This window comes from Phodopus roborovskii, unplaced genomic scaffold (genome assembly GCF_943737965.1).
Source record: "Phodopus roborovskii unplaced genomic scaffold, PHOROB, whole genome shotgun sequence".
NCBI lineage: Eukaryota > Metazoa > Chordata > Mammalia > Rodentia > Cricetidae > Phodopus > Phodopus roborovskii.
The window spans coordinates 9,493,951-9,516,106 of record NW_026126588.1 but is presented as its reverse complement, the minus strand read 5'-3'; the positions used below and the strand labels follow the sequence as shown (position 1 = coordinate 9,516,106).

General features: G+C 39.0%; 1 protein-coding gene across 4 annotated transcripts in view; it reads left to right on the top strand.

Annotated features, from left to right (window-relative positions):
• Positions 1 to 22,156, top strand: part of Kcnq5 (potassium voltage-gated channel subfamily Q member 5) — a 491,008-nt gene that overhangs the window by 368,448 nt on the left and 100,404 nt on the right. For all 4 annotated transcript variants that reach the window (XM_051204391.1, XM_051204392.1, XM_051204394.1 and 1 more), the window contains exons 4-5: positions 21,471 to 21,646; positions 21,919 to 22,044. In XM_051204391.1, coding sequence (XP_051060348.1) covers positions 21,471 to 21,646; positions 21,919 to 22,044 — 302 coding nt within the window. The remainder of the gene's footprint in view (positions 1 to 21,470; positions 21,647 to 21,918; positions 22,045 to 22,156) is intronic.

Below are 22,156 nucleotides of genomic sequence, written 5' to 3'. Positions count from 1 at the left end.
CCATTCAAATCCAAATGTTGGAAGTTCTCCTCGGTGAGGCTTACTCCAATTATTTCCAAGCTGAGAAAGTGGGATTTAATTTACAGGACAGTTTACTCTCTTGTGTAAGGAGTTGGGAATTGCTGGGTGATCCCTTTGCTCACATCCCTTAATCTTTCTCCTCGTGGTGAGTGGGAAGAGTCACAGAGTGCTTTCACCAAGTAGAGTCCCACCTCTGCAGACACAGCTAACACCAACCTCTCTCATCTGGAAACCATCATGCTCAGGGATGAAGAAAAGCAAGTGGCTTCTTACAGCCCCACGGAGCAAGGCATTGAGCATTTGACCCCCCCCCACCTTCCGATGTTTTTGTCATTCCAAATTCTCTCCTCAAACAAGGATATGAAGGATTGTCTCCTGAAGTGAAACTACTACAAAACAAGGACTCCCTGTCCCGTGAAAGACCCAGACAAAACAATTCACAAGGCAGGTGGTTGGCCAAGATGCACTCAACTTCTATTATGGGATATAGTCAGTTTATGTATGACTGCAGGGATGTTCCGATCCAGATTTTAAAACCAATTAAAATGTGGCGGGGTTCCCGTTCCAAGTGCAATGCCAATGTATTTCTGCTCTCCAAGCTAGAAAGAAAGTTCTTTTCCAGATGCCTGCTGCCTCATGATAGCTCTTGCCAGCCATGGACACATCAGCACATGGTAGTAGTCTTTTAATCTTTCTCTGTCAGCCTCAGATCTCTGAAGGTCTTGCTTGGAAAATGATGTTCTATTCTCTGTCACCTCACTTGCCTCAGAACACCTATCGGTGGTGACCTTGCAGATTTAATATGTTATCATTGATAACAGCATAATTTGGGGTTTGTTAACTTTGCAGGAGTTTTGTCTAACTGGGGATTTAACATCCAGAAAAATTACTGATTTGGAAGTTGTCATGAATAAATATATAATGAATTCCCATTGGAGCATAGATCAAATATTCACTTGCAGTGAAGGTAATGGTGTGTGACTTTTGGCATTCAGTTTAACGTCCATGTGACAGTTTGATCTGTGTTTCAACTGAATTGATGTAATGGTGAAATATATTCAAATTTGGCTTATTGGTGTTAGGTCCCTGGATTTATCCTGTGCAGGTGAATCAAATGTCACCTATTGAAGGCAAGGTCTGTGCCACACTATTGTTGAGATTCTTCCTATATCTCTTTAGGGCTCCATAAAAATGCTATATAAACTGGTAAAAATGATGAAGTCAGCCCTATGTTCTCCTTGTTCAACCAAATTAACACTGCTGAATGCACAAAGGAATACTATACCTTTCTCGTCAATCTATGATGTGTGTTCTGAGCAGGAAGGGATCTAAAATATACCAAACACTTAATGCTTGATCTATTTGAAAGATTAGACTACTCTGGATATGCCAGATGCACAGGTGGATCTGGGTTGTATAGGAAAATAGGCTGAAAAGGAAAGAGAGAGCAAGCCGGTAACTACAGCTTCTTCACTGGTTCTTCAAGTTGTTTGTGGACAGTGTTTTATCACAGCAATTGAAAGCAGACTAAAACACAACAATGTCGTCACTTGGCATTAGAAGCAAACAGAAGATAATACCATAGTCAGACTTTGTATAGCATCCTGTTTACCAACCAGTGAGATCTGGACACTATTTAATAGAGGCCCCATTGGCTGATTCCAAAGACTGGCATTTCCTCTTTCGGAACCACTGACCCTCTATTAATTAAAGAAACCATATTGTCATTGTAGTCTTGTGTTCAAAAAATATATTGTGAGTGCTTAACATTCCCCCCATAAAAGAAGTGTGCAGTTTAAAACACTCACACACACACACACCAACAACAACAACAACAAAAACAATGTTTCCTTAATTACTATTTTTGAATATTTTGCTTAGTTTTGACATAAAACTATCTGTAGGATTACAAAAGTCATTACCCCTACATGTCCAAGCAGCTCCATCCCTATGACTCTGCTGTGAATGCCTACATACAGCTTTGATCAACCCCTGCCTTCCTACCTAAAAGACTTAAAGCATATCTGTAGTACCTAACTGGGTTGGCTCCCTTGATGAATTTTCTTTATCCCAACATAAACCCTGCCTTCTATAACATGAGTAGGGAGATGTGTGAATCACCCCAAGGACTGGTAACACAGCCATTCTTTTTTATCTGGCTTTTTCTTAATGGCCTACTTGAGAATCACAAATAAATAGTATCAAATGCTGCTACTTAGATGGCTGGCAGTAATGAGCCTGATCTGCCAGGCGGCCTCAACTTCAAATAGTAGCTATTTTTGGATTCCTTGGTGACTACTTTTAAAAAGCAGTCATAACAGGGCTGTATTTTTTTTTCCAGTCTTGAAGTGTGTCTCGGTGCAGCAGCAAACGCCAGCCCGTTATTAGTCTTGTATCTATATTTGATGTTAACTGTAGGTTGATTTCCTATCACTATCTTAACAGTTTCCTGTGGCACTTCCACAGGAGAGCCAACAGGGCTAGCTGCAGCTCAGATGTTTCCCATGAACTAAGCATGTCTGCCTTTCACTTGAAATAACAGCTCCTCGGAAGCATGCCATCAAATATGTGTGTATTATTTTTTTATTAGAAAATGTAGCCAGCTTCTTACTTGGCTCAAAGAAAATGGAAGACTTCATTAGAGTCAACCAACTTGACTGAGGCTATTCAAATACATCTGTGGATTCATCACATTGTAAGGCAAGTTGTTAATGTGTTCACAAATTAGACAGAGACTCTGAGAACTGCCACTGGCTTCATTGCCTTCCCCACTTTTCACTTGAATAACTGATCTTGACCCAAACCATTTTTAGTAATATCTTCAAAGCTTTGTATCACCTTTAGTAGAAACTGAATTCTCACAGGCTATAGCTTAACAGTCATGTATTCTGCAACTTCTTGCGACATTCATGCTCTTCTGTAACATGTAGTCCCTTTCCCATGCTTAATTGAGGACAGTTAAAACCTATTTACTTGGACTATTAAAAGGATGTCGTTATCATTCTAGTAGCATTATTTACTGAGAACTGTTACAAACTACCTAATGTGCCAAGAACTTATAAATATTATATTATTAATACTACTTACATGTTATAGTATACTTTTAATTTTTTTTATTATTATCGCTTTGTGGGTGGCTTGTTTTGCCTTCATGTATGTCTGTACATCACATGCATGCCTGGTGCTACAGAGGACAGAAAAATGCATTGGATCCCCTGAAACTGGAGTTACAGACAATTGTAAGCCACCATGTGGGTGTTGGGAGTGAAACTTGGGTATTCTTAATTACCAAGCCATTTCTTCAACCACTAATACCCCATTTTCCACATGAGGAAGTAAGGCAGTACTTAGCAAGCGTTTGCAAAGTTAGAAAGAAGTCAGGAAAACCAAATTAAAGATAGGATTCTTTTCATATGACTTTAGAAAAAATGATCCTCTTTCATTGTTGACTGACAATTTAAAATTAAACTTGATTGAACTTTGACCTGCAGCATCAACTGATGTCTTAATTTGAAATTCAAAAGCCAGGGCTCATACAATGACATTAATATTAACTTCATTTTTAACAACTAGACCTATTGCTGCTCTCTGCCCTGAAGGAAAATTAGGGAATAAACAGATTCCTGTGCCAGGTATCTACGTCTTACACTCTTATGTAATGTCACTGTGAGGGTCCCTGGGTATTTTCAAATTGGAAATATCTTCTAGAATAAAAAGTCTCACTCCCAGGAATGCCTGCAGCTGTTTGTTAACAGTACGGTGGTTGCTTAGACAATGGTTGATGTGGCATGCAAACTTGACTGATAAGGAAGCATAAAATGCTATTATTTGACCATCCAGAAAGTATTCAAAGATGGAGAGGAAAAACTGAAGATCGTTCCCCATTTATTCAATAAACTTTAGGAGACCCCTATGACATATTTTACTAATATTCTTTGTACCTCATGTTATACAAGAAAAATCAAAGACAGAATACTTATGTGTCAGACACACTCAGTGCAAAAGATGCAAATATGAATGAAAACAGTCCCTACCTATAAGATTACAATCTCATATATCCTTAGAAAGGGAAAAGCCAAAAGGAAATTGAGGCGTTATGGGAAGAATGATACGGACTGTCGTAAGTCACTATATAAGGCATGGGAGCAGAGATCACCGCAGGTTTGAATCTTAGTCATCCAGAAAAAAATATTACGTAATCTTTCCATGCTCAAACAAGTTCTGGATGCTGGAGACAGAAACTTAGAGAATGGTAAGATACCTTAGATGGTACAGTCCAGGAAAATCTTTCCAAGTAGTAGAATGTTACATTGATCTTTAATCTTTTTAAAAAGGGATGATTCCTGAAAATATTTAGGCACATACCTTTCCAATCCGAGAAAGAATACTTGCAAAGTTCCCTTAGAACTTTTAACTTTGGCTTGTGCAGGAGTCACTGGGTATTGTGGCTGGAGGCCAAGAAGAGTAAGGAGAGGAGGAAGAAGGGGGACGGTTGGGGACCACCAGAGGTCACAAACTCTGAAACAGCAGTTCTAAAGCTGTGAGTAGAGACCCCACCCACAGTGGTCAAATATCAGGTATCACGAATATCAGATCTTTACATTATCTTTCACAGCTGTAGCAACATTATAGTTAAAAAGTAACAATGAAAAATATTATGGTTGGAGGATCACTATAGCATTAGGAACTGTATTAAAGGGTTGATCCATTAGGAAGGTTGAGAACCACTGATCTAGGCACACCAGCTTCCAGAGACCTGATAATGATAAAGATCCTGGAAGCTGCAGACCAAATACAGATGCTTGAGTTACAGACAACTAGAATTTGACTGTGTAAGGCCCTGAGTCTTTTAGACTTCTATGCTTATTTTGTACGAGTAATGCGTAAATTACCACACATTGTAAAGATAAATTATAGGGAAATACTTTGTAGAGGAACAGTCCATGACTTTTCCATGTATGGATGGATCTGCCCTTGAGAACATGAAATTCCCACTTTAAAAGGGAAATGTGTTGTTTTGTGTGTGCAACCAAAATTACGATGTGATGGAAACTTTTTTCAGCCCCCCATGGCAACCGTCACTAACAAGCAGTTCCTGGGAGCTTTCTTTCCAAATGACCGTGCCCCAGACTCATTCATTACCATGATTGCAATGCAGATTTATTTCATTAAAGATTATTTATTTCCTTTGAGAACTAGTCCCTTTTGCCTCAAGATGTTATCTGGAAACTTATGATCAATAAAAAGCATTAAATTGTCACTATGGGGTAAATTTTCAAAGTGGTGCTTAGGATTTACCAGTAGGAGTCCCATTACCTTCAGTGGAAGTCCTGCAGTTACACTGCGACACGGAGCTCTGAAAATGTTCTGAGGTATATCTTTGCAATGTGTTTCCTTTAATTTTTAATAAATATCACAGAGAGACTTGGGACACAACTGATTGCAGTATTTGAGAGCATGGATAATGCGCTGTGTAGTAGGAGGCATTTACAATTCTATTTTAAGTCTTTGTGTCTATTAAGACTCACAACAACATAAATATACCTTCATTTCCTCAACAAGCACCCATCTATGAAGGAATCTGGAGCCAGATTAGAACACAGAGCTCCAAAAGCAGAATGATAACCCTCTGAGACATTGTTTATCACACTGTATAGGTGGAAAAATTGAGACAGCATGGAATAGAGGTGCTTTTTCCTCAGCTGTAAGTCATCACAGAAACTGGGAATTGAACACTGACCTCCCAGCAGCTCCCTGCTCGGAGGCACTGCCTCTTGTAAGAGTCCAATTTAATTACAGTGTAATCTGTTTAATCTACACATGGGAGAATAGGAAGGGACAGAGAAAAATTCATTAATGGATTAGTGAGAGATTATGTCACATATATTAGTGGCTTTCTTCGGGGAATCCAGGTTTTCAGCCTGTCCTAGACAGTTTCCAACACTGGGAATTTAATCTCCGCTATTTAGCACTGGGATAAACCTTCTTTATTTTCTCACACTGAAAAACAAGCAAAGCTTGCGCTTGAAAATGTCACAGAGTGTTCCTCTTTGTTAATAAACAACCTGATTAAAAATGTAAACATGGCCTTGGGGCTGGGCAGAAAGATCCTAAGAGCCAAAAGAATAGGGTGTCTGTTATGAGATTTCATCTCCGAAGAAAAGCATAGGGTGTCTGTTATGAGATTTCACCTCCGAAGAAAGTCAGGGAAGCTACACTCATGAGTTTCATCAACACAGCTGATGAACAGCTTATTCAGCAACCAGAGCTGAACAAGCAGGGAACCGATAGGCATACTAAGTGGAAGGATGGAGATCTCATACAGTTCCAGTCCTAGATGAAGAATGACAGGTAGCCACAGAATGCTGAGAATGGAAGAAATTACCTTCTTCAGGGAAGAAGCCCCCAATTAGCTATCGAACACAAAGTGAATACAATTACCTTTATATTGGACTAGACATACACATGCATACACATATGGCATATGGTCTATAGATATACACATAGGCAAAATACCTATACATACAAAATTTTATATATGTATACATATCACATACATATGCACTTATGTATATATTATGTGTGTGTATACATATACACACGTGTGAGTGAGTGTGTGTGTGTGTGTGTGTGTGTGTGATGTAAGAAAGAGAAAGGGAATAATGGCAAAGTCATATTTCAAAAATTTTTTAAATGTAAATCAGAAAACCATAAACATGGGAGCTAAAGAGATGAGTTAGTATTTAAAAGCACTTGCTTTTCTTGCAGAAAACTTTGAGTTCAGTTCCCAGCACCCATGTGGGGTATCTCATAACTGTCCATAACTCCAACTCCAAGACATCTGATACCTGTATATTTCACAGGCACAGACATACACATACACAGAGAGAGAGAGAGAGAGAGAGAGAGAGAGAGAGAGAGAGAGAGAGAGAGAGAGAGTTATAAAGCAAGCAGGGACTGGAAAGATAGGTCAGGAGTTAAGACATCTTCCAGAGGACCCAAGTTCTGTTCCCAACACCTACATGGCCACTCACAGTTGTCTGTAGCTGTAGTTCCTGGGGAACTGACACCCTCTACTGGCCACAGTAGGCATCAGGCATGTATGTAGTATACAGACAATACATGCAGGCAAAAACACCCATTCACATAAAATAATAGAAAATGTTTTACAGAAACATCCCACATCATGGAAGGAAAAGCACATGTATGTTCAGCTCTCAGATGATGAGTGTGCCATTCCTCGTTTGGCTTCTGATGACTTTGTCCCATATATGGAAATACAGCACATACATTAGTTTATCAGTTTTGTATTTCCTGCATCTACATTGGACAGTAGCATAGAGTTCAATTTACATAAGAATTTTCCCTTGAAAGTGAGCATAATAAAAAATCGGGGATCAGGCTGCCTAGTTATATCAGTAGGGATAAAACTTCACGGTTTTAAACATAAATCATAGATAAAATCTATTTCCTATTATTCCTACAAAAACCATACAAAAGTGAGTAGGGATCAAGATTCTGACTTTATGCCTTAAGAGACTGGAACTTGAGAGCGTTCTTACACCATATACTAAAGAAGAGAGTTGGGGACAGGGGAGACATCCACTCGAGTCCTGATCTCATGGCATTTCATTGTGCCTCGTGCCGTGTATGTGGGGAACAGGGTCAATTTAATAAACCATATGATGAGTCTAGAGTCTTAATCCCCAATCTTCCTCTTTCTCCCTGGTGCCCTGTATAAAGTCCAAAAGTCATAAAATAAAAGTGGTGATTCCTTCTCTAAACAGTCTCCAATCTGGCTTTTTCCCAGACCTTTTACATTGGAGTCCTTCTTACAAAATGTAAAGCTATTTCAGACACTTCCATGTTAGAATTCTTCCTCTATCTGACATTGTCTGACAGGACACTGACGTGAATACCTACTTAACTGACCTTACTCAGGGATACCAGTTTTTTACATGCACCAGTTTGTATATGTATGTCCCTGTACATTTTTATTGTATGGACAGAGTTGTTTAACTGCAACTACAATCAAGACACATAATCTTTCCATCAGCCTACAGTAGCACAGGATGCAAGAAAGAGGAAGTGGAAGTATTTATGTTGCTTTGTATCTGAATTAAAATAAAAAATGGAAGATATATTTTAAATAAACAAGAATAAGCCATTGAGCAAGTACAGATAAGGAGAGGCAAAATTTCTCATCATGTACCTCTTTACATCATCATCAGATTGAAACATTATAAATATATACAGCATCCAAAGGCTGAATAAAGAGCATGGCTCTTGGGATCACAGTAAGAGCTCTAAACACTGACTGTTATTTTCTTTGCCCAGCAGTACTGTGGTAGGTGGATCGGTCCATAGGAAGTATGGACCTCCAGAATCTTACTCGCTTTGCGGGCATTTCGTCATTACCAAGGACAATGCAAAGGGTAACTTACCAGAGGACTTTTATGTAAATGCTCTTTTGGGGAAAAAACTACTCCTAACATGCTCTCATTCAGAGGCTAAAGAAGCAGATAATAGTGTTTTTAACTCTCTTAAGCATCCTAAAAGGTATTCCTTCTGTGATTTGCTTTGGTTTGGCTTCCACATGTTACATGAATTTTAAACTTGGAATTTCAGAGTTTCCAAATGATTGCCAGGAGAAATTGATTGAAATGGAGATGAGATGATGGGGGGGGGTTGGTAAAGAACATCCCTGAAAGTCTGGCATCTGAGCAGTAACCGACATGAGAATCATAAGCATGATGGGTGCAAAGTACCCTCCCGTCAGTTCCAGGGCAGCTAACACAGGCAGAGCAACGTTTTCCATGCCAATTCAGGAAGACTTCTTGAATGTGTGTTACCATTTCTCCTCGAACTCTTACCAATACTGTATTCCTAGATTTGATAGTTCATATGTTCATATGTTAAATAAGAGTTAACTTTGTTTTACAAGAGGAAAAGAGTAGGAACCAAGCTTTTTTTGTTTGTTTGTTTTGTTTTGTTTGGAATTTAGAGACCATTAGATGTAGTAATGTCAGAAACACTGTCTGCGGTAACTAAAGAATTTTTGTGTTAACTAAAGTGTCTTTTGAAACTAGTTGTTGGATTACAGCTTACCCAGGTTGAACCTGGGAATGATCGTGGACACTTCACCAGGTCAACTGTCTCTGCAAGCCTCTCTGAATACTTACCCTTCATAATTTCCGTCAGCATAACTGTTTTCATGAATCCCAGTGTCTCCTCTACTAACTCCCTTTTCATCCCTGTGAATATAGACAGCATGTCTCTGTCTACACTGGCCTAGTCCTAAACTATACACCTAGTCCTAAACTCAGGTCCTAGAGACGTCTAGCCACACTCAATTTGCATTTAATAAATTGAAATGCCAGAAACTGCTATCTAGCAGGCATCCACTGGAGAACATCACCCCCACCCACCACGGTAAAACATTCATACACACACAGTGAAACCAGCACATTTGATATGCGTGCGTGAAAGGGAGACTGTGGCAACTAACTGTGCAAAGCAAGATGAAAAGTGACACCTTCGCCTCACCAGGAGCTTCCAGAGAAGAGACTTTTGCTTGGTCTCTGTTTACTGATGCACTTGTTTTACATACTTTGAAATTCTAGACTTTTCTAGAAGTTGTACTCCTCCTATACTGCCCCTTTTTTCTCATTCTTTTTCCACTTTTGCCTTTTACAAAATGTTTCAAATATTTGCTGTCAGCCCCCACCGCAGACTCCAAATCTGTGCTTGGAATTTGAACATCAAAGTGCTGTAGCTAATCCTTGGGACATTTGCCAACCGATGACTTCAGCATCGTTCTCTTATCAAGTTTCTGTGGTTTTCTGGAGTAGTTTCTATGAAAATGTGCACATCTGAAACTATTTTTGAAACATTTCTCCTTGATGCTTTCCCATATTTAGTTACTAGGAATGTGTAGTTCCTGAGAAGTTTGAACTCCATGAAGCCTTCTTCGGACTCTTTAGAAGGGAATCCTAGATTGTAGTGTCACATGTTTTCAATAAGCCTTAGGGTCACACACACACACACACACACACACACACACACACACACTTTTAAAGAAGTGAGGCTTTACACAGATCTCATGGCCTGGAAGGATTGATGAGGAGAAAGTGTGTTCCAGATACAGTTTTACGGATAGCTCTAGCATTTTTGGTGGGAATCTGTTCCAAGTCTGAGATGCAGCTTCAGAGACCAGATACTATGTATTCTGAGTCTCTCTGAAATAGCTTACAATATCAGTTTGTTCAAGCCTCTCTGGAACACAGATTTTTTTTTTTTTAAGAACAGACAAAAACATACACAGACCTATATGGACCATAAACAGTACAGAGAGGCACTTGCAAATTTTTTATATGTGTGTATTTTTTTTCTTATTTTACATATAATCCCAGTTCCCTCTCCTTCCCATGCCCCCCCAGCACCCCTCCCATCCCATCCCCACCCCACTGCACAGGGAGGGTAAGGCCTTCCAGGAGAGATCATCAAAATCTGTCAAGTCTTTGGAATGGAGACTAGGCCTTCCCTCCTGCCTCTAAGCTAAGGGAGTATCCCTCCATGGGGAATGTGCTCCCAAAGTCCTTTTGTGCACCAGGGATACATCCTGGTTCCACTGTCAGAGGTCCCTTATACTGCCCAGGCCTTCTAACTGAGACCCATGTTTAGGGGGTCTGAGTCGGTCTAATGCTTGTTTCCCAGCTATCAGTCTGGGGTCCATGAGCTCCCCCTTGTTAAGGTCAGCTGTCTCTGTGTGTTTCTGTAGCCTGGTCTTGCCCCCATTTTCTTGTCACTCCTCCCTCTCTGCATCTGGATTTCAGTTGGGCTCAGTTGGCTGTGGATGTCTGCTTCTGTTTCCATCAGCTACTAGATGAGGGCTCTATGATGGTGGATAAGTTAGTCATCAATCTCATTATCAGGGAAGGGCATTTAAGGTAGCCTTTCCACTGTTGCTCAGATTGTTAGTTGGGGTTATCCTTGTAGGTCTCTGGACATTTCTCTATATTCAGTTTTCTCTTAAGTTCTGAAGATTTTAATACTAAAGAGGGCAAGATTTGACAAAGATTTTGTAAATAAAGATGGGCTTTCACAGGTAATAAAACATAATTTGTTTGGTTAATAATCTCACTAAAACCCACACTTGTGTAGCTACAACCTGTGTGTATCTCCAAATGGTAGTCAATGGGGCTTTCAGAATTACAATAAGGACTAGACATTTATCTCTGGCTTGTATTTACTCAAATTTGTTTCTTTAAAGCCCTCTCCCTTCATTCTCCACAGAAGGAAAATTCCATTTCCACACCCCAGTGTTTATCCCCAAGGATTAGCCATGTGCCTAGACTGTATCCATTTCTTATTTCTAAAATAAGAAATAGTGCATTGGGAAAGATTGAGAGGCAGGTGATCCAGGTAATTCTCAATTTCCCAAGATGAAACGTAGAATAAATTCCCCACCAATAGGTTTCCTTTGCTTGGTGACATTTAAGCTCAAATCGAAACTCTGCTGTAAAAGCCAAATAGCTCAGTCCAGTCAAAAAGCTTCCGAACATGTCCTTTCGAAACCTTTTAGTAGTAGGTGATGATTAATCACAGCCTGTAAGTCATCTGAAAATAAGGGTCAAGTTTCTCAAAGAAAAAAAGCAACAGATCTGCCAAGACTCAAATTTTCTCACAGAATCGCTGTGCTAAATGTGGGTCTGAAAAGTGAGACGCTGGTGTTTGCAGACTGTGAATTTAAAACTGCAATTGTGGTGTTACCTGTTGGTGAACAAGCATTCGGGTTATGAGCCAGTGAGAGACGGTGAGCACTGAATTCTATCTTCGGAGGTCAGGGGATTTCCAGTGTAAGTTACAACACTGATCTCTCATTGGTAGGAATCCAACTCTCTCTTACAGTGGGTAGTCAAATACTCTTTGGGGCTCTGTTCAGGAACTGAAACTGGCTACTGTTTTGACTTTTGGTGTTTATGAAAACAGGCGCTAGAAGAAATGGTAAACTACATAAAGATGCTGCTTCTAAAAACCAGTAATACACTCTATATAAAATAACATAAACCCCTAAGCCACATTCTTCATCATCCAGATACTTGTGATTTCTCATCTTGTTGATATTGAACACCGATGGAATTATAGTCATAACTTGCCCTAAGTAGGATGTGTTCACCTCACCTCCTACTTCATGATGCATTTTGTGGGAGACAAATACTTCTCTCCTGTCTTATGAACACAGAAATACAACTTGTTTATATCCTCCAATCTGTGACCCACATCTGAAATTAAACATTTATCATCAAACTTTGAAGCAATAGTTTTAATAGATTACTGATAGTAAAGGAAAATAGTACTGTGGCAAAAACAAACAAAAATATTGCTGTAGGATAATGCTTCTGTATGCTGTGAATATGTATTCCTCTCACTGGTTAATAGTAAAGCTGAAATGGCCTATAGCAAGGCAGAATAAGGCTAGGTGGGAAAGCCAAATAGATACAGGGAGAAAGAAAGATGGAGATTAGAGAGATGTAAATTGTCCCGCTGCCCAGGAAGCAAGCTATTCTAGAGGACAGGTAAAGCCACGAGTCATGTAGTAATGCATAGATTAATAGAAATGGGTTAATTTAAAATAAGAGTTAGCTAGTAACAAGCCTGAGCCATTGACAAAGCATTTATAATTCATATTCAGCCTCTGGGTTGATTATTTAGGACCAGACGGTCGGGACAGCAAACGTCCATTTACAGAACATATAGCCTGTGTCCCCTGGCCCCCCATCCTCATTTGCCATCTGGTAGGCATGCCAGATTTAACAAGGCTCCAATTCAACTCTTAATTTGGCCCCTTAAGCAGCACTCCTGCCTTTCTTCTCCATTCACAGCATTTCTCAACAAAGGGCACTCCGCTCCCCCAACTATTCAAACTGAGAACCCTGCATGCAGCCCGGACCTCTTAGCTCATGGTGGGAACTTGAGCAAGCCTGCGGCCCCCATCCTTCACATCCCCAGCCCCACTCCGGCTGCTTGCCTCTCACTGCGCCCTCACTTGTGTGAAGTTGACCTCACCCCTTCCTAGAACACGCGGAACTCTTCAAGTAGCCGCGGGACTTACTCCGAATCAGTGTCCAATGTCAACAAAAACGCTCTTCATAAAAATATAAATCTGATATTCACACCCAAAAGCCTTCCACAGCTGCTACCGAAACCTGGCCGTCACTGCACTCAGTCTTCAACTGCATCTCTTTAATCTTGATGTGGGTTGTGAAGCACCCCATCCCCCTCATTGGAGACGTCTGTTTCCAAAAATACTTGCATTACACTTCGTAACAGTAGCAAAATTAGGGTCACCACAACCTGAGGAATTAATGGTATTAAAGGGTCCCAGCTTTAGGAAAGTTGAGAACCACTGCATTAGACATAGGCACTGCTTCCTTGGAACAGTTTCCCTTTAAATTAGGTCACAGCTACCCCCTCCCCACTCAAAGGTCACCTTCTCCAAGGCAGTTTCCTGGACTACCACACTCTCGCTACAGCCACACATGCCTTTATGGTTCCACCCTCCATCTGCTCTGTATTTCTCCAGGATCTTTGCTACTCAAAGTTATATTTGTTGCTGGCGGGCCACCCTTGCTCAACATGAGCTCTAGGAGGGCAGAAACCATTTCTGTTTCATTCAACGTTCTCTCCCTGGTACTTCCATCATAACCGCAAAAGAATTTGTCAAAGGAATGCATACATTTGTACATGACAGCATCTTAAGCAAATTACCTGAGTGTTTCCACCAGTCCTCAATTAACGGAACAGATGAGAAAAATTGGGAAAAGATCATTTCCCAAACACTCTTGCTGATGTCTCATTGTTCAACCATGCCTAACATCCCTTAGAGTTCTAGAAATTCAGAATTAGAATCTTCTACTGTTTCCAATTTAATCCATCTCATTTTAAACCAGCCCTGAGAGATTAGAAGGGCCCAAACTACACAACAGAAGTGAGGCTTATGCCAGACATACTCCAGATAAGACTCCATATCTTAGCTCTTTGCTTCTTTGGGACGGTTAGGCTTCATATACATGGGCAAATGTAACAGAGCCACAAGATTTCTATTTCTCCTTATCTTGTGGCTCTGTTGGGAAAAATATGTGTGCTACACCTAAATAAATAGACTCATGCAGAAATAAATGATCACATGCAGAGAGGGCATGCTAACTACTCTGTCATGATCTGTTGTAATATCAGAGTACTAAAACACATGTGTGTTATTATAAGAGTTTTGACTAAATCTTATCTGAATTGGCAACCATTTTTAAGTTGACATATTCCCTACTGTTAATACTTCTCAGAATTCAGGTTTAAGACTTAGTGACTACTATTGCCCAAATAACTGTTAACTGACATCTCTACATTCCGTAAGTTACCCAGCAGAAGCTGGGTATGAGATGCAGACTGGGATCAGACAGCTATGAGTTTGATTCCTGGCTCCACTTACTAACTCAGTGACCTTGGATGTGATTCTTAAACTTGTTTAATATCAATCTATGGTCTAGAAAGTGTTAAGGATGCAGATATAATTTAACATTTTTATTCCTTCAGATTAAGAAGTTATCTAGTTACCAAGCACACTAAGCTATACTTCCGGCTTAGTGTGGGCTCTCTCGTTTAATATCCTTACATGAGCCTTATGAGAAAAGTGACTCTATTCCTCATTTGCAGGTGAGAACTCTAAGACTCAGCAAGATTAATAGACCTGATGCCACACCGCTAGCAAGGAGCAGAACTAGGAACTCCTCATTGATAACCTCTAGGCCTCCTTGGAGAATGATTGTGGGAAATAATGAAATAGAATCTGTGTACTAAGCACACCTCACAGGCTCATATTTCAGAAGTACTCAATAAATGTTACCCATTTCCCTTGGCTTTCTTTACCTCGGACTAAATGAATTACCTTGGCCAATGTGTTAGCCTTCCTGAACCATAACTTCTCATTTAAAATAAAAGTATAGTTCTCCCCCTTTTCATTAAAAGAGCAGTACATAAATGCTTGATCTATATCATATTGGATACACACACCCACAGTTTTATACAAACTTCCACTCAAAGACAATCACCACTGAGATGGAAGCATTGTGTGTGTGTGTGTGTGTGTGTGTGTGTGTGTGTGTGTACATACACGATAAGATTATAGCATCCTTTTGTGAAGCAAATTAGAATTATCCTATGTATCCTCCTGTGAAATAAATTCTCCAACATAATGGTATGTTGGAAATAGTCTCATACTCTAAAACATGATGTAACATCTCCTGTTACTGAATGATGTCTAACTAATAATAATAGCAATAATAGATTAGCTATATATTATTCACTAACATTTATGTCTTCCTTAAAGGGACTCCATGGCACAAGTGTGTGTGTGTGTGTGTGTGTGTGTGTGTGTGTGTGTGTCTTCATTTTATAATTGAGCCACAGAAAGTTTCAGTATCTTCACTCAGGAAATCCAGATGATTGGAGACACAGCCAGAGTTCGAACTCAAACAGCTAGACACCATATTCCTTGCTCCTAATTTCTTACTCCTTACTACCTAGAAAGGAAATACATTATTTTCCATTCATCCATTTTTATTAGAAAACTGAATTCTCGAATTTTGATATTATTATAAAATAGTTGATATGCTAATTATTACAACATACACATCCCTAGGTTACAGTAATTTAAAGTAGGAGTTAATATTGTACTTGTTTAATGAAGGTGCTTCCTGCTGGGAGCGGAATATGATAAGAACTTTTCTGCTCTACATGGTCATGAGGGAACTTAGGCTGACAACAAGCTGCATGTGGCTTCTCAGAACATCCTTCATCACCACATGAAGCTGATACACAGGTAAAGAGGAAACAATGTGTTGGATGTGTTTTCCCTCAGCCTAAAAGTGGCAAATAGCATGTCCACTCACTTCCTATTAGCTAGAATCATCATTCCATTCAGAAGAGTAAATAAAGCCCCTGCATGGGCACCCTCATCTTAGGGATACCTTCCTACACTGGAAGAGAAGTTACCTGTGTTGGATAGTCACAAAGACAACTCTAACCATCCATGATCTAAAGAAGCTAACAGATTAACCAAAATAAATTATGGAAAAAATGAACTGTTATTCTGGATAACTCCAAATAATATGAAACCAAGGGACTGTAAATACATACACACACAAAACAATTGGTAAAGGGTTTTAATAGATAGTGTTATGTTTGAAAATCTCAGAACAGTTTAATCATAGGTTTATCACATAATAAGCAGTACATTTAACCTAATACTATTAATGTTAGTATTAATATTGCTTTGTATTAGCAGAGAGATAAAAATGAGTATTTTCAAACATTTTTTCATGAAAATTAGTGACATCATTTTGAGGGCATTTTGTTATCAATCAAAATTTAGAATTTAACAATCTCTATGGAGTAAAACAATTCTTTATAAGAATTCTCCAAATGGTCACCCTGAAAACATACATACAAATAACATCCTAACAGGATAAGGAGGATATATATATATATATATATATATATATATATATATATATATATATTCAGGAATACATATATACACACGTGTGTGTATATATGTGTGTATGTATGTGTGTGTATATATATATGTGTGTGTGTGTGTATGTGTGTGTGTGTGTGTGTCTGTAGGTAGCAATAGTTAATGAAAAGAGAGGTCATGAATTTTAAAGAGACCAAAGGGTTATTTATGGGAGAGCTTGGAGGGAGGAAAGTAAAAGGCAAAATTATTTAATTATATTATAATCTCCCAAAAACAAAAAAAAATAATTTTTAATAAAAAATAGATACACAGATCTACTGACTTCAACATTTTAATAGCACAACCAAAAGTAAACGAAAACTTCATTAATTAATTGATAGACAAAATAATCCATTTACTCTCTTCTACATGCTTATGGTATTTTGGTGTTTTCATAGCTATCTTATAACTTTAAATATATATTTCATTAAAATCACTCAAACTTGTTATTGTAAGGCCATTCAAAATAGCTCAAAGAACCGGAACATGAAGGGAGGCTGAGAGGGACATAGTGCATGGGCTTGCTTGTTTGTTGTTGTTCTGATTTTTCCAGAAACAATAAAATGAAAATAATTTTAAGTGGAAGGGAGAAATCCATGACATTAGAGGAAACCCGGAATTTCTGAATTACTGAAAATATGCTAAGACTCTAGAAAGAATTTTTAAAAGCCAGTACCTACAGCACCTATGGATCCAGCCATGATGCCTGTGACTTACTTCTAAATTTTCTCTCTTCTTACAATACTGGTGTTGAAGTGTCCAGCCATGCTTTTCTCTGTCCTTATAATTCAGTTCTGCCCACTGAGCTGAGTCTAATAGACAAGTTACGTAGTGCAATTGTGGCTACAAAGCAAAGCCTGTCAAGTCTAGATGTGTAACTGTCCTTGCTTTAACCCAGGCATTGGGTCCATGATCCAGTAGCTTTGCAAGCTTTTGGTGACTCATCTCCTTTAGACACCATCTAGAGTTACTGTTATTCATTGCATGGCTGGCCCACTCCTATCTATAGTTATTGATTCATATTGGTTTTGCTGACTACACAATACTGGAGCTGAGTTAGAGGAGTGTAGTAAGTTCCTTCATACCCTGGTGTGCCTTAATTACCATTATGGATTTTACTTTGTTCAAATCTTTTGCAGTTTCCTCAAGTCTCAAGTAAGAAATCATTGATAAATCTTTCTGAATGACTCAATATGCTGTGAGCCTCCTCCATAATACAGTATTAGTCTGTTTGTATGTCTATCCAGTTGCTTAGAATCACTGAGTGTTCTTCCAACATTTTCCAAGGTGTTCATATCCATTTCCCTGAGAAGTAAGAATTAGATCTACAGGGTTGGGGGGGAGGGTTGTTTGTTTGTTTGTTTGTTTGTTTCATGCAGTCTTGAACTCTTTATTAGCTGTTTTGTTTCTTTCTCCAGCCCCATTTTCTCTTGATACATCTATAAAATCACCATCTGCTCTTGGCATAATTTTATGTCTGCTCAACCCTCTCTGAAGTCTATCTTTCCTCAATGCTTTATGTGATAACGATTTATTCTTGATTCATTGTACACTTGCTTTCACCACCTCCTGCTTCTCTTTCCCCCCTCTGCCATCCTGCCCTAGACTTTACTCAGTCAAAGACGGTTCTAGTCTAGCTCTTAGCAGCACAGTGTCAACATCATCTATGCTACTTTCAGGACGAACACTCAAAAATCATTTGTTCTGATATTCTGACCAATTAAACTCTGAGTTAACTACCGACTAGAAAAGAGAATTTTCCCTGCCCAAGGTTGAGGGCAGCACTAATCTGTGAGCAGAAACATAAGCATTTGGAAGACTGTATAGCAACATGTCATTTAGCAAAACAACAAGAGTTGGTTCCTCTTTAGGACCTATGGCTTCCTAAGCCATGAGCTTTTAATTAAGTTTACAGTACCAGACATAAAATTCCTTCCAGGAGAGCAGGCCTCAAATCCAATCTTAAAGCCGTTGGTTACCCCAGAACCTTTGTGCAACTGTTATACCAGTAGCACATCTTCCCTGGAAAGTTAGTATTTTAGGATACAGGTTAGTCATAGGGTACCATTAATGTTCTTTTTCTCCCTGTCACCTATATAACATATTCCAGCACTATGACAGCTAGTCAGCAATGAAGAAATTTTCATGTCACTTGCAATTTGAATTATCTGTATCCTGCTACCAAAGTACATTGTATCTTCGGCAATGGAGTCTTGCCAGCTAGCTATGCTGAGCAACCAGGAACAATGTCAAAAGCTTGTATTATTTCAGGAACCTTGGAGAAGATGTGTCCCACTCCTGCCACTGATAATTTCATGTAATGACCCAACTCTTTTGGAGAGCCATTGTCAACTCTTGCAAAGTATCTCTGTTCAGCTCTTATTGTATTTTTAGCCGTATATTTTAATTAGCTTACAAAATAGTAGAGTTCCATGTGGGTTTTTTATTACTTTATTTATTATTTATTTGGGGGGGGGGCATGCCACAGCATGTATGTTAATGTCAAGGATGGTTTGTGGGGGTCAGTTCTTCCAGCGTGTGGGTTCTGGGGATCAAATTCAGGTCATCAAGTTTGGCAGCAAGTACATTTACCTGCCGAGCCATCTCACCAGCTGTGCATTATAAATCTTAATGAGATATATTATATAAGCTATATTTATGTGCTTGTTTATCTAAGGTGGTTCTATAAGTTTCACATTTCATGTGCTGTCCGAATTACTTAGGAGATTAAAAAAAAAAAAGTTCTCATGCTACATAAAAGGTGGAGAACAAAACAAAACAATGACAAAATCCTGTAGAACCTCCATTCTACAAACTAACAGACAACAAACATAATCTAAATCTGAATTTAAAAAAGTAAAAATTCCTCCTAACTTTCATATTATTTTAGGAAATACTGTAGGTGGTACTGATAGGAAAAAAAAGTGTGTTCTCTGTTTGCCATTTAGCTGCTCGTTTTACTGAACTCTGACTTCCTCTTCTGACCTGAATTTCAACAAGAGTATTAAATCCAATCTTTTGCAGTTACCTGTGCATATTTTGTGACTTCAGACATTTAGAGTATGATTCACTCGGAGACTAATCTTGAAATGTCTTCAAGCTAACAGTGTCCCTTTCCCTTTCTCTAGTGTTGCTATAATGTACTAACACCATAGCATGCTTTCAGAGGTATTAACCTAACAATGGATTGACGGCCGGTTTCTTTTAAAAGTTCAGTATATTGATTCCATACTTCATGTCTTCTTCTGGAAAATGAAATCTATGCAATTTCTAATTAATAGGTTTCATGACAATAAAGATAAGTTTGTGGGTCAAGAAAAAGGGACTTAGGACTTGCTGTCCTTGAAGAGAACCCAGACTCGGGTCCCAGCATCCAGATCAAGGGTTTCTCCTATCCTCTTCTAGACTTTGTGAGCAACAGGCACACACGTGGTACACAGACATGCATGCCAGCAAAGTAGTCATACATGTAAAATAAAAGTAAGTTAATTTAAAAAAAAAAAGAACAGCTTCAGAAATAAATTCAGAGTCTATAGAGATTGTGTAGCAGTTGGGAGCACATATTGCCTCACAGAGAACTAGGGATAGTCCCCAGCAGGCAAGGTGGATGGGTTATACTGCCTCTAAATCCAGCTTCTGGGTGTCCAGTTCCTCTGTGGGCATCTGCACTCACATACACATAACTGCACACACACACACACACACACACACACACATACACAAAATTAAAAATTATTTTTAGAAAATACACTCTTAAAATTATAGAAAATTCCAAGCATGATAATCATTGTATTTGCTGTATATTGTACAGCATTATCAGCCATTTACCTATTTCCATTGTTTTAAGCACTTTAGAACATAAACAATGGAGTGTGTGCTTGGCAATATGCTAGAATGCAGTAAAATAAAAGCAAAAATATCCTCCAGGGTCATAAAATCAGTGTCTATTTTAAGTCACTATTATCACAGTCTCTCCAAATGGTGAAAAACATGGTTTCTGTGTGCATGCAACTTTTTCAGTTTGTTTTCTGATTTCAAATTAGGTATTTGGGTACTGAAACTCCAACGTTGTAGAAATTTATAATTTGGAAAATATAAAGTTCCTGTTTCTAATATTCTCCTGGTTGTCTTACAAAAGAGCTGAAATTTTTAAACCAAATGCCAATACATCAAACATTAAGTATTCATTTCCACACAAAGCACATAGTGCATAATTACATAATGTATTGGAACAGAGGTAATATTTGATTTGCGCTCCAGGCTCTCACTTAATTGACAGGCCAGTTAAAAGAGCATATTCAGAGCCCAGGGTATTCAGAGTACTGGAGACCTTTGCTAAACAGTAGGCACAGTTGAATACTCCACAAGAGGAGAAAATAGTTGGCACAGGGAGGATGCTATCTTGTTTGCCAAAAACAGTAAGAAGCAAGGACATTTCCCATCAACCCGGGAGCCAGAGGTTGGGGGTTGAGTTGGGAGCTTTTGTTGCAGACTAGGGGATTAATGACAGTGGGGTTATTGTGAAAAAGGACTTTATAACCCTGCAGTTTCCCAAGACACTGAACTCTCTGGAGGCCATTGTCCAATTTGATGAAGGTTATGGGATTCAAAATTGTACAGGTAAAAGATCAGCATGGTTAAGGGACCAGAGCTAAAGTGACAGATGGGTCCCGTCTGGGCCTTTCCACTCTGCAGTCAGTAGGCTCCTCACTAAGTGCTGGTGGGTACGGCAGGGTGCTGGGATCTGTTTGCTTTTGGCTCAAACTAATGTGCATTAACTCTTCACACGCGCGCGCGCACACACACACACGAATTCTTTGAGAAATGAGACTTATTAGTCACTTGACTTACGGCTGCCTCAACCTGTTTCTTTCAGATACCATTGTTCTTATTGCTTCTATAGCAGTTGTCTCTGCAAAAACTCAGGGCAATATTTTTGCCACATCGGCGCTTAGAAGTCTCCGGTTCCTACAGATCCTGCGTATGGTGCGCATGGACAGGAGGGGAGGCACCTGGAAGCTGCTGGGGTCGGTGGTTTACGCTCACAGCAAGGTAAAGATATGCTCTCTACACTTTTAGTAGAACTTCTGAAAATGTCCCATTGATTGCAACAGTGTTTAATAAGCTTAACACGGGCAGTTACCTCAGACTGTGTCATTTGGGGGCCTGGTACATAATGCATTACTTCAAAAGCATTCATAGACTTCCTATAAGTGGGAAAATGGATTGAATTGTACAAGGATTTTATTTCGTTTTTCAAAGATTCTTTTTACCTCTAAAATGTTTTTTTTTTTTTTTTTTTTTTTTTTTCCTTTTATACCTAGGAATTAATCACAGCTTGGTACATAGGATTTCTGGTTCTTATTTTTTCATCTTTCCTTGTCTATCTGGTGGAAAAGGATGCCAATAAAGAGTTTTCTACATATGCAGATGCTCTGTGGTGGGGCACAGTAAGTACAAATATCTTTTTTTTGATCTACTGCCTATATGAAACGTTTCCCCTGAATGTAACAAAATAGTTTTCAATGAATGAAAATATTAACTTCCAAAAACAATGAGTGT